We start from the raw sequence: 12,477 nt of genomic DNA, 5'->3' as shown, positions 1-12,477 counted from the left end.
CCATATAAAGCCCGCTGAACTTATAATTCTCATTCAGTTTATTTCACCTTCACTTTTCACTCACACACACTATTCCCTATATCTTGGTATTTTTCATCTTTAGGTTAAAAAAAAAAAAAGAACAAAAATATAACCTCATCTCCATTCGAGCATATGATCTGTGGACTTTAAAACTGAATTTACATTTTGGCACGTAAGAGAGAAGACGGCATAAAAACTTTGTGAAAAGCTCAGTCAGATTCGGAGAAGTGTGAAGGCTGGTTCAGAGGACCAGTGCTGCCTTGCCTGCCTTTCACTCCAGCTTACTGAGAGGGCCCTGCCTTGGCTGGGAAGGGCCTAGGCCAAGGCTATTCACCCTCTGAAAACTGAAATTGAAAACCAAATCTCTCCTCTTTTGACATGTGTGAAATTTAATTTGGTGACTAGGCAAACAAACACACAGGAACTATTTTCTTTTCAGGTATGGAAAGCACCTTTGTTTTCTATAGTTCAGCCTTCTTGGACTTAAAAACTTTCAAATTTGGGTCACTTAATATCACTAAACAGGCAATACTGCACGATTTATAAAACTATATCCAAGGAAGCTTATGTATTTTACTTTCTCTAAGACGTTCTAACATATAAGCACACGTTTCAGTTCCATGTATGAACATTTTTTTCCCCGTGGTAATAATTTATTACAATAGATTTTTTAATGTAAATTTGCAAAGAGCAGATTATAGTTTAACTCACCAATATAAATACCTTTTCTCAGTCCTTATCTGTATATGTTAAGATAACTTTCATTAGATTCGACTTTATCCACAATGTTTAGTGAATAACAGTTTTTCGAATTTTGCATCCCTATGCGTATGTTCTTCATATGACAGTGTATAATATTTTTGTCTCAAACCTACTATAGAAGTTGGGTTGAAAGCTCGGGGATGATAATTTTGTCGTTTATCATCACAAAACAGTATATTTAATATTCTAGTCTATGTAATTACACCTGCTAGTGTTTTAAAGTTACTCCACCCAGAGTCTGTGAATGACCTGGTGGCTTTATAGGGCTTGTAAAGGAAAATGGTTCTACAGAAATCAGCCCAATTGTTTCAGCAATACAGCAATACAAGGACATACAAAGTAAACATACAAAGTAAGATACTGTAAGAAAAATACAGACTCCCATACATTCCACTGTTGGCTCACGTTTCTGTATGTCACAGCAACTAAAATAAAAGCAATAATCATTATTTTTAAAATGAGTACTAAAACAAGCCTAACTTTTAAATATATCTGATGGCCCAAACAGTTTTATTTAAGTTCACAACTACAATCAGTGCCCTGTGTCTGTGTGTCTGGGTATGGGATGAACATACATCCCGGGGAAGTCTTCAAGAGTTAACTGCTTACAGAACTTCCTGCTTGTGTACACCGCATGCATGGCTAGGTCCCATCCTAACTGCCAAAGAAAGAAGGCAAGCAAGTTCTCCCTGAAGGACAGGCCAACTTGTGAATAAAACCTCCAGACCGATCATGCTACAGCATACCAAGAAGTGATAAAAATATGCAAACAAACGCATGCTTCTTTTTTTTTTTTTTTTTTTTTTTGCATCCTGTCAATTATGAGGGAAAAACTACTCTTTCTAAAGGAAACTGAGCTTAACAGCATAAAGCGATTTCAGTACAGAGTGATTGGTATGTTTCACTTTGTTCTTTCGGAGCGACGTTTGACACTTACTGATTCTGAACACCTTCCCCCTAGCTGTGCATTTAAGTGAGATCGTGTTAAGTTAACTGTACCTTAAAGAGATCAGCGTAAAGGTGGCTCTGTCGACCAGAACAGAAACAAAACAAAACACTCAGATTTTTTTCAAAGAGCTCAACAGTCAGCCAAAGATGCCTATTCTCACCCTGGGCGAGCTCCTTTCCGAAAGGGTTGCCAAGAGCACGCTCAGTTCCTCCTGAGTTATTTTTCACTTCACTACCTCTGACTGGGTGCGTCACCAGCGCAAGAAAATGCGGGCAGCATCTGTTGCCAGTAACATCTGGACCTCCAAGGAAAATGAGCTTTCTTCCTAGGAAAAGTCTCCAACATTTTCTAGAGAGCGTCCCCTCTTCTGCCGTCGTTGGAGAGGCTCTCCTCCTCCTGCGCGCCTCCTTCCTCCGGGCAGAGGAGCCCAGAGCCGCGACCAGGGCCGGGGTGGCCGGGATGACACCAGGGGTTGCCAGCACCAAACAGTGCGCAGACTCCGCGGCGCGCTCCTAGCTCTCCGCTCGCCTCAACCTGCTCTCCAGTGAATGGGGTGGGAGGAGGAGTATGGAGGGGGCGGAGGGGCTCCAGTTTAATTCGCGGTCCTGGGGGTGTGGGAGCGGGAGGAGGCTCCGCTGGTCCCTCCTCCCTCCTGGAGTCTTGGGCTCCACCTCCTCCATGCCCCCAGATATACACACACTCAATCGCGGCCGGACATGCACACCCCGCGCCGGCTCCGGGCGCGTGCACACGCAGGTAGCCACACTCACCTGAGCCCGTGCACGGGGCTCCTGCCGCCTCGGGAGCGGCGGAGTGGCGGCCTGGGCCAGGAAGGGGCCCCCTGTGCTACGGGAGTGGGGGAAGCGGGAGCAGCCCCAGCGCGGACCTGCGAATAGAGGTGATGGCGCGTTTTGCTTAAATCCCCTCCTCCAGCACCTCCGCCCGGCGCCCGCTCGGCTCGGGCGGGAGAAGCCGGGAGAGCGGGGCCCCGGGCGCGGCGCACACGCGGGCGCACGCAGCCGGGCGAGCGCGCCGGCGCAGGAAACTTGGTTGAAGTTAGTTGCAAGTGCCGGGCGGCGGCCGGGAGGAGCCAGGAGGGGACGCGGCCCGGAGCCGGCCCGCCGCGCCGCGCCGCACCGCGGCAGCGCCGCCCTCCACGCCCGGCGCTCTCCGGGAGCCCGAGTCGGCCGGTGCCCCTGGAGGAGCTCAGAGCGAGCGGAGCCGGCATGGCCCGGGGGACTACGGGACGCGGCGCCTCGGCGAGCCGGAAGGATTTCCCCTGAGGCCCAGCGACCCCAGGCTTGCTCAAGCCTCCAGCCTCCTTCCCGGACCGGCAGCGGGAGAGGAAGACCCGCGAGGCAGGTGCTGGGGCGGCAGACGTCTTCCCCGCCCCGAGCCCCCAGCCGATCGGGGTGGGGGGGATTCCCGCCGGCGAGCCCTGCCGCGAGTCAGGAAGACCGGCCGGCGCTGCTGTATTTGTATTTATAACCGTTGCTGAGCTCTGCGTTCCCTCGCTGCGCCCGGACCCTCCTCCGCCTCCCCCTCCTCTTCCTCCTCCGGGGCCACCTCCCCTCCTTCCCCACCCCCATCTGCTACTGTCAAATGAGAAAGTCACCGAGGAGAACCCAAACACTCCAGCCGCCGAGGGCCCCCTTTGGCACTTGGCAGCACGCGGCGGCGGGCTCCTCGGCTCAACTTGGTGGGGTCCTCGCGACGCAACTTTCCGAGCTGCGCGGCGTTTGAGAGAGAAAAGACCGAGGACGAGGAGAGTTCTGCGGGGCCGCGACTACCTGCGGGGAGTTCGCGAGCCGACGCAGCCGGAGAGGAAGGACAAAAAGAAAGCAAAGGGCCCACTGCCACCGTGGGGTGGGGGCAGCGCCGAGAAGTTCCTGTGCCCCCGAGAGGATCTTCCCGGGCGCCCGGCGGGAGAGACCAGGGAGGCCCGGGGCGCGGCGCGGCCCTGGGCTCAGCCCCCAGCCCCCTCTCCCCGGGCGGGAGCGACGCCGGGGCGCGAAGCTGGGCGCGGCGAGCGCGGGCCGGCCGAACGGGTCCCCGCGGACAGCCAACATTGATTTCCTCCGGGCGGAGGGCGACGGCCCGGGCGGCGGCGGCGGCGGCGGCGGCGGCGGCGGGCTGCAGCCGCGGCACGGCGAGAGCATGTCCAAGCCGGTGGACCACGTCAAGCGGCCCATGAACGCCTTCATGGTGTGGTCGCGGGCTCAGCGGCGCAAGATGGCCCAGGAAAACCCCAAGATGCACAACTCGGAGATCAGCAAGCGCCTGGGCGCCGAGTGGAAGCTGCTCACCGAGTCGGAGAAGCGGCCGTTCATCGACGAGGCGAAGCGCCTGCGCGCCATGCACATGAAGGAGCACCCCGACTACAAGTACCGGCCGCGGCGCAAGCCCAAGACGCTGCTCAAGAAGGACAAGTTCGCCTTCCCGGTGCCCTACGGCCTGGGCGGCGTGGCCGACGCCGAGCACCCGGCGCTCAAGGCGGGCGCCGGGCTGCACGCGGGCGCGGGCGGCGGCCTGGTGCCCGAATCGCTGCTCGCCAACCCCGAGAAGGCGGCCGCCGCGGCCGCCGCCGCCGCCGCGCGCGTCTTCTTCCCGCAGTCGGCCGCCGCCGCCGCCGCTGCCGCCGCCGCCGCGGCCGCCGGCAGCCCCTACTCGCTGCTCGACTTGGGCTCCAAGATGGCAGAGATCTCGTCGTCGTCGTCCGGCCTCCCGTACGCGTCGTCGCTGGGCTACCCGACCGCGGGCGCCGGCGCCTTCCACGGCGCGGCGGCAGCGGCTGCAGCGGCGGCGGCGGCCGCCGGGGGGCACACGCACTCGCACCCCAGCCCGGGCAACCCGGGCTACATGATCCCGTGCAACTGCAGCGCGTGGCCCAGCCCCGGGCTGCAGCCGCCGCTCGCCTACATCCTGCTGCCGGGCATGGGCAAGCCTCAGCTGGACCCCTACCCCGCGGCCTACGCCGCCGCGCTATGACCCCGCGGGGCCGCCTCGCGAGGACTGGTGTGCGCACGTGTACATATGTATAGGTACGAGCTCCGCGGCCTCCCGGTGCGCCCTCCCGCGACGGGGGCCCCGGGTTGTATGTACATAAGATGTATAGGTGCAGGCAGAGGCGGAGATGCCAGTCGGGGCGCGAGTGGCAGAGCGCGCGCGTGCTCGGGCGAGTGTGCGTGTGGATTCACAGGATCATTTCAGACCCGCACTTCGGCAGCCCACTTTAAGGAGGGCGGTTGTATCCGACAGCAGTTGATGTTTGCTTTGCACTTCGGAACCTGTTGCGTTTGGGCCCAAGGAGGTGGAGGAGTAACTTTTTTTTTGACATGTTGGGCTTTCCAGTTTTGTTTGTTGGAAGTTAATTGTCGGTTTTGTTTTTGTTTCTCATTATCTTGTTTTTTTTGTTTTTGTTTTTTTTTGGGGGGGGGGCGCTATCCCCCTCCTGGTCTGTGTCGCATGCACTCTGTTCAAGTGTTAGGTCTGAAATGGCTGGCACACGGGAAAAGCTGATCTGTGTCATTAGTTTCTCAGAGCGATAGGGCTCTGAGCGGCCTTGCTCCCTATTTGTACTTTTTGACTTTGCAAATCTCTGTTCTCTCAAGCAGAACTCACAGACCGGATCCATTCTTGACCAGTGACCGGCTCCAATCTGGCCTTTTGTATGTGAGATGATCACGCTTTCTTTTGTTTATCACGTCATATGCAAATGAGAGCGAGAGCTCTTAAGAGCAAGGAATGCAAACAAGAAATCTGTGCGAGATGAAAAGTTGTCAATTCGATTTTATACCTTAAAACAACAACAACAACAGCTGATAAGTCTCCCTGAGTCCACTTGCTCGGATTTCTGACACAGTTTACAGAAAGATAAAAGGCACTGTTCCTATTTTCCCCTTATGGCTGAGTTCACCTTAAGATTGTAAATGTGTATATGTCCGTGAAAACATGGAGTCTGAAAATGTGTTATTTGCGTTGCCCTAAATTTGAGTCGGTTTTAGACTCTAAAGCATTTTGAGCAAATGTCAAAGTTAACTTTTAAAAATTGCGGGACTATTTCAGAATCGCAATTTTATCTAAGATTAAATCAGACTTTTTTCGTCTGAGTGGCAATGATATATTTATTATTTAGCAAAACTGGAAAGAAAAACAGAATTGTTTGACAGATGTCTCTGATTTTCAGCTAGCATTTCTTCACCAACTTGAACCGCTTAAATGTGTTTTGGAGTTCCTTCCCTAATTAGCTTATTTTTTAGATTACCTGCAATTCATTTGCAAATTATGATAAAACACATTTTAGAGAAAAGAACCTCAACTATAGCTTTTTGTTTCTTTTTAAATGTATATATTTTTGACTAATGTTTGTGAATGAAGTTGGCTAACATGTATTTAGTTTCATTTTGACTTTATGTAATATAAAGTTTTAAAAAGTTTAAGTATTGGTTTTAACCTTTATGTGTAAATGGTTTTCTTGTGTGATCTTCTAATTTAATATTAGACGTCTAAACTATATCTGTAAATTAGAATCCGACTATCACTCTGTTCATTTTTTTTGAACAAAGAGTTTAAATAAAGCCTGAACCAGGGAAAAGAGAAAATCCTCTATTTCTTGTTGAGTTCCTAACAAGATTTTTATCTGAATTGCCCTTACGTGCCTGGTCCAGGTGAAGTGTAAGGTATCCTCCAAAGGCAGCCTTTGTTTCACTTTTGAATAGATTTACTAGGAAATCTAAATCAAGCCATTGTTATTCAGAGCCAAAAACCTGATTTATCACATTTTTAATCGTGAATAGGAAAGAAGATAAAAAAAAAAAAAAACCCAAGTAGTTGTATTATCTTGGGGGGGAAAAAAAAGGGCATTCATGAACCAGTAGAACAGAGCCCATTGAAAACATCCAGACCGTTCAAAGCATTTCATGAGTTTCCAGTAACATTTTAAGAGAGGAAAGTTGCCTGACCACTTTATCTTGTTAGAGGGAGAGCCCCACCACTTAAGTCAGTGTAATGTGTTCACGTATCTTTGGCATATTCCCTGTTTACACCTTAAGATTTTATTTGGAAGGCTAATCACTGCTAACGATGATGTACAACTTTTGGCCTCTTACGGGCTTTATTCTGTCATACCAAATGGCATTAAAATATAAGTATTACAAATTCTGCAGAAGAAGGTTGAATTTCCAGGGCTAGACAAGTTTTCATATACAGGATTTTCATTTTAGAAAGGAAATGACAGGGGACCAGGAAGACTATCAGAGAAAAAAAAAATTTTTTTTTTTTTTAACTGTAGGAAGATCTTGATTTTCCGCCCACCAAGAAAGAAATTCTCAAGATACAGGACTCAACTAGTCCTAAACTAGTTTGCCCATTGACAGAGACCATCTCTGGGAACTGCACGTCTTTATAAGCGACCCAACTCTTTAAAGTCATTGTTTTCCCCCAACGGAATAATATTTTAAAAACCATGAAAAGTTTTGGAAATGTGAGAAATAGGCTCTGCTGGTTTGACCCTGATTCACTAATTAAAACGATCCTTCTCCTGTTATTCCCTGAGCTCTTTGCAATATTATAAGTTAATTCATATGGTTCTGAGCGATTATGCAAAACTAATTTGGACTGTCCAGGGGTAATTATCCCTGACACGGTTAATTAAATCCTTTCAAGGCTTCGTCTTTCCCTTTTGTAGCAGCCCATCACTTCTCAACACGGAACTTCCTGCGGCTTGCTGGAAATCACCCCAGCCCTAAATCTTAGTTACCTCCCTGAGCCTTCCAGCTCGGGCCCCACCGGCTCCAAGATTCCCCGCCCCCTCCCACCCCCTCCCTTTTTCCCAAAGATCAGCGCTTTCTGGGAGCAAGGCTCCCGAGTGCTGATGAATAAGAAGAGGACTGGAAAGATGAGTAAGAGGAGGGGGGAAGCCGCGGGGGGTGCGCACACAGGGTCACGTCGCCAACAGATTGTGCGGCTGTTTGGTTGTTTGGGTAGGTCCGCAGGCCCCACGGGGGTGACCAGGTTATCACCCCTCTGACTCCAGGATTCTTGCCAACAGGTTACGTCTGGAGAAAACCTCGCTCTGAGTTAGACTGTGCAGAAGTAAGTGGGAGCGACTCTGGGGCAAGCGCGTGGAGAAGGAGCTAGGTGTGCGCGTCCAAGTCGGAAAGTGGCCACAGACACAGAGCGGGGACGAGGCAGCGCGCAGCTGCGGGCTTGAGGTCTCTCTCTCTCTCTCTCTCTCCTCATCCTTTTCTCTCCTCCCTCCCTCTCTTCCTTTCCTCCCTTCTTAGATTTTCCTTTCTTTTAAAGGGTTAAACAAGCCACGACGACATTTTTTAGGTAGGCACGGTTGCCCAAAGGCTTTAAACGAGCCTCACCTCTGAAGGGCCAGGCGTGTCGCCTGTAGGCTTGGCGCAAACAGGTGGAATCCACCCCGTCCGAGCCGTGAGCCCCGGCGCTGGGGGCCGCCGCCGCGCGAGAGGCGGCTTCCGGGCCGCCGCGGAGCTGTCGCTATTGTCCCTTCTCTGGACAGTTTCCTCCCCTCTTCGCCCCCTCCCCGCCCACCGCAAGAAACGGGAACAAAACAGCGCCCGTCCCCCCTCTCGTTCCCCCGACTCCGGGCGGCCTCGGCGAGGGGCGCAGGAGATGGAGAGACGATCCGACCGCCTGCCCCGAGCAGAGAGAGGGACCCGCGCGCCAGCCAATCAGAGCGCGGCTCGGCGCGGGCGCTCCCCGCCGCCGCCACCGCCCCCTGCGGGCGAGGGAAGTTCCCCGCAACTCGCCCGCCCCCCGTGTCGGGGTCGGTCCTGCGCCCGCAGCTCGGCGGAGGCAGATCGCGCCGGCCAAACTTTATTAATGTGTCCCCCGTTCTCTCTCCCTCAGCCCAGTGCATCTCAAAGGTCAGCCCTCTTCTTTTACAAGACTGATATTATTAATTCACTGACAACCCCCCCCCCGCATTTCTTTTTTCTCTCTTGCAGGGGAAAAAGGGGGGGGGAAATCGTGAAAGAGCTCACCCCCCATTCTTTCCCCCCCTTTTTTTCTTTCTTTCTTTTTCTTTTTCTTTTCTTTTTTTCCTTTTTCCTTTCTTTTTTCCTTTTTCTTCTTTCTTTCTTTTCTTTTCTTTTCTTTTTTTTTTTTTGTCCTTCAGTGGGAGCGTTTAGACAGTCGAGGAGGTTTTGTCCGGGAACAAAACGCAGGGTTGGGAGGTTTTGTGAGAGTGTTGTTTGTTGAAGTGGAGCTAAGAAAAAGCGGCGGCTTTCTCCTCATTGTGAAGAAACCAATCAGTGGTATTTGGAAAACTGTTAGCATTGTGCACTTCTTCTGTGTCCATTGTGAGGCGTTTCTTTTCACAAGGTTTTTTTTTCAGCCGATCCAGCTGGCCGGAATGAATAGCGGTGCAATGTGTACACGCTTTGTCCCTCCGGCCTTCAAGTAGCCCCCATTGAATAGACTAAGTTGACACTGCGTGACAGTGAAACAACATAATAAAAAATACATGAGCCCCTGAATAGGAGCAGGCGCATAAATAAATAAAATGGGTGACCAAAACTGGATAAACTGAATGACAAAACGGTGAAAGGGGAACAAAAAGATATTTAACACGCTAGATTAGCATTAGAATGCGATCTACAAGGCAGAACAATTGATGAATAGGTTTACCGGCCAAGAAAGAAATGGACTAAATGCCCTTTGAATAGATATGCTTTTTGCAAGGGCTTTGAATAGATATGCTTTTTGCAAGGGTTGAATGGGAAAAGGTAAAGATGAAGCTATGCAAATGAGCGGGGGAACTTTTTATATATATTCTTTAAACACACACACACACACACTGCGGGAGGAGAGTGCTGCCTCGGGATGTTTATAGAAGCAATAATTGCCTTTATTAGCATTGTCTGCAGCAGATAGAAATTGAACAGGTTGGGATAATATAGGGTAGCAGTAATTATTCTTCTAATTAATGGTGCTTTGGTACTTGAGAAAAGAAAAAAGGAAAGGAGAAGTAAAAGTTATGCAGAAGTTATGTTTCCTTGTGTCCGTTTGCCCAGCGTTGGAATCTGGAGAGCAGCAAGTCTGGCGATTCCAAGATGCCTGCTGATCTTAGAACATTTCAGGGAGCCAGTCCTTGGGCTCTGGGTTTGGGGCCTGATTTCCATTTATGCTGCGTTTTAGAGGGTCTTATACAGTGTCTGGTATCTGGTAGGTGCTGAAGGAAGAGTTGTGGAATGAATGAATATAAATTTAATGGGGGGACCCGGACCTCCTATGGATGGGGGGGAGGGGGAATACCAAGACCGATTAGCTTTTCGCCGCCCCCTGTCACCCCCGCCCCCTTTATCTAGGGGTGGGAAGTGGTCCAGCAGGGAAGATCGCCCCCACTTTTCTGAGGGCTCTTTCTTTGTCCATCTGGGCCGCTGGAAAAGATATTAAAAACCAAACAGGCCACGAGCAACTTCTACCCCCCCATTCCACCTCTGTCCTCACCCCTAAATACACCGCAAAGGCAGAGCCTTTGAGGAGCCCCACCTGGCTGCGTAGAAACGTTGTTCCCACCCGTTCAAAGAACTCGAATACACCTAAAGCTTGGCTTTCTCTCCGTTTTCTCCCCTTACCCACGCCCCGTTTCCCTTCCTGTCTGTATGTCTTCGACCCAATTCCACAGGACTGGGGAAACTCCCGGCTGAACTGCCGGCGAAGGCAGGTCGCGAACCCGCCGAGATCCGGGCTGGCCTTGGATTTCTTGTGCTGCCCCGGAGGCGGGCGTCGGTAAGGGCCATTGCAGCCAACGAAGTCAATTATTTTCGATGGTTGACCACCAGGCCTACAGGGCCTGCGGGCCACCCAGCCGTCGAGCTTTCCAGTCGCTTTCTGAGTTGCCCCTAACTTAAATGAATAATGCAAATTACAGACCGCGGAGCTAACAGGTCCCGAGAACTCGCCGAAGCTCCGAGGGCGCTCAGAACGCAGCTCTCCTAACCTCCCCGACGGCTGGCGGGAGACTGGGTTTTAAGAAGCAGTGACAACTGCTTCTGAATCGTGCTGACAGAAAGGGTGTGTGTGTGTGGGGGGGGGGGGGTGGAATCCCAAACTCGAAAAGCAGTGGGGTTTTCCCCTCCTTCTTATTTATTTATTTTTTTTTAAGAAGCAACTGAGCCTTACCAAGCCACGGGGGCCGCGCGGAAGCCTCGCATATTTTAAAGTGTAACCTGAGCCTTCGCAGCTTCAGCTTCGCTTAAAACATGCAAATTCTTAGAAACCGAAATCTGAAAAACTTGCGGAGAGCTCTATCCCGGATAAACCCTTTGAAAGTCATCTTAAGGTGATAAAATTTACAGCGATTGGGGGTGATGGGCAATTGTGCAGGAGGCAGCGACCTGTCGGACTGGGCTTCCAGGTTCAAGGTGGCCGCTGGGCCTTCGGCGACCTCCTGGACGCGAAGCAGGGAAGTGGTATCCACAAGGCAACCAGCAAAGGCCTCTTCGCTTTTGTGACCCCCACCGCCCTGTCCCTCTCCCCACCCCAACCCCTCACTGCACGCTTTGTCAGGTAGACTCCAGCACCCTTGCCACGGCTGCCCCATCATTCACACTTGACTGGAGGAAATAAAATCGGCTTTGGCTTTTTAATTCCTTTTGAAGATGTTTCCACCTGATTTCTACCTCCTTGGGGCTCCTCGCTTGATTGGGGGAGGGGTTATTTAGGGACTTTTTGACAAACAGCCGAAGTTAAGATACTAATTGTAAACACCCCGTTGCTCTCTTTGAATGTATTTATTATCATATTAGCCGAGCACTTGGAGACACACGGCCTATTACTCATTTCGAGCCTCTAGGCAAAGAATTCTCCTACTGAGATCGACCAGTAAAACCAGATTTCTTGGGGGAAATTACGAGGACGTCTTCAGCCTCGCTTCACGGAATGATATTACTGGATTGTCAATTTCACTGGAGCACCCTCCTCCCTTCTCAGCCCAGCCTTAGTATTTTATTTCGGGATCACCCCAAGGTAATTAGCCACTCGCAGAAAGCTTGAAATCTCAAAAGGAGAGGCGCAGCCTCGGATAACAGAGACCAAGTGAGGCTTTTCAGATCGGTTGTCTCCACTGGGGCTACCTTTTTCATGAGGTCAGGAGTGGAAAGAAGTCTGTTTGCAGAAGAGGGAATGCCTTTAAAAGGACTCTCAGGAACCCAGGGTGTGTGTGGCCCGGGGGGGGGGGGGCATGGGGGAGGGGGAGGAGGGTAGGCCCAGAGCGGGCGGGGAATCAACCGTCCTAGAATGTCACCACCTCGCAGGGAGCTCAACCTCTCCTCCCCAGAGTCCCCTGCAAGTACTGCCACTGAGTTTGGGGAACTTTATAGCGCTTTCCCCATCTGCCCATTTCACATCCAAAAGTTTGTGTGCGCGGCGCGCTTTCGCGCGCGCACACACAGACACAGACATAGACACACCTGGTTTGGGGCGAACCCCGGTTTATTTACCACCATATTGTAAAGCCTTGGTTTGGGAATACCCGCTGAGATTCCGACAGACTGGAAATCTATGCGGGCGTGAATCAAGAGGCGGAGGAAATTGCGTGGAATTATGACCGCGCTCAAACACACGGGAAATCTGTCCAACGACTTTTTCGCGCGCGCTCTCCCCCACACTCTCCTACTTCTCCGCAGTTTTGCTAAGGGTGCTGGATCACCTGCACGGTGGCCTACATGGCCTCACTCTGCCTGCATAGACCCGCTCAGTGGAGGAACAAGAAA

General features: G+C 51.5%; 1 protein-coding gene and 1 long non-coding RNA gene across 2 annotated transcripts; both read left to right on the top strand.

Annotated features, from left to right (window-relative positions):
• Positions 1-3,833: 3,833 nt before the first annotated feature.
• On the top strand, positions 3,834-6,340 carry SOX21 (SRY-box transcription factor 21). Its single transcript, XM_059377724.1, has one exon. It carries the CDS (start codon positions 3,890-3,892, stop codon positions 4,718-4,720), a length of 831 nt encoding a protein of 276 aa, XP_059233707.1. The 5' UTR covers positions 3,834-3,889; the 3' UTR covers positions 4,721-6,340.
• A 1,215-nt stretch (positions 6,341-7,555) lies between these two features.
• Positions 7,556-11,313, top strand: LOC132002810 (uncharacterized). The gene is made up of 4 exons (XR_009400022.1): positions 7,556-7,632; positions 7,782-7,825; positions 10,389-10,492; positions 10,869-11,313. It is a non-coding gene; the product is annotated as an uncharacterized LOC132002810 (long non-coding RNA).
• Positions 11,314-12,477: the final 1,164 nt, after the last annotated feature.

This window comes from Mustela nigripes, chromosome 15 (assembly GCF_022355385.1).
Source record: "Mustela nigripes isolate SB6536 chromosome 15, MUSNIG.SB6536, whole genome shotgun sequence".
NCBI lineage: Eukaryota > Metazoa > Chordata > Mammalia > Carnivora > Mustelidae > Mustela > Mustela nigripes.
The sequence above is the reverse complement of the archived record's forward strand: the minus strand, read 5'-3'. Positions and strand labels throughout refer to the sequence as shown.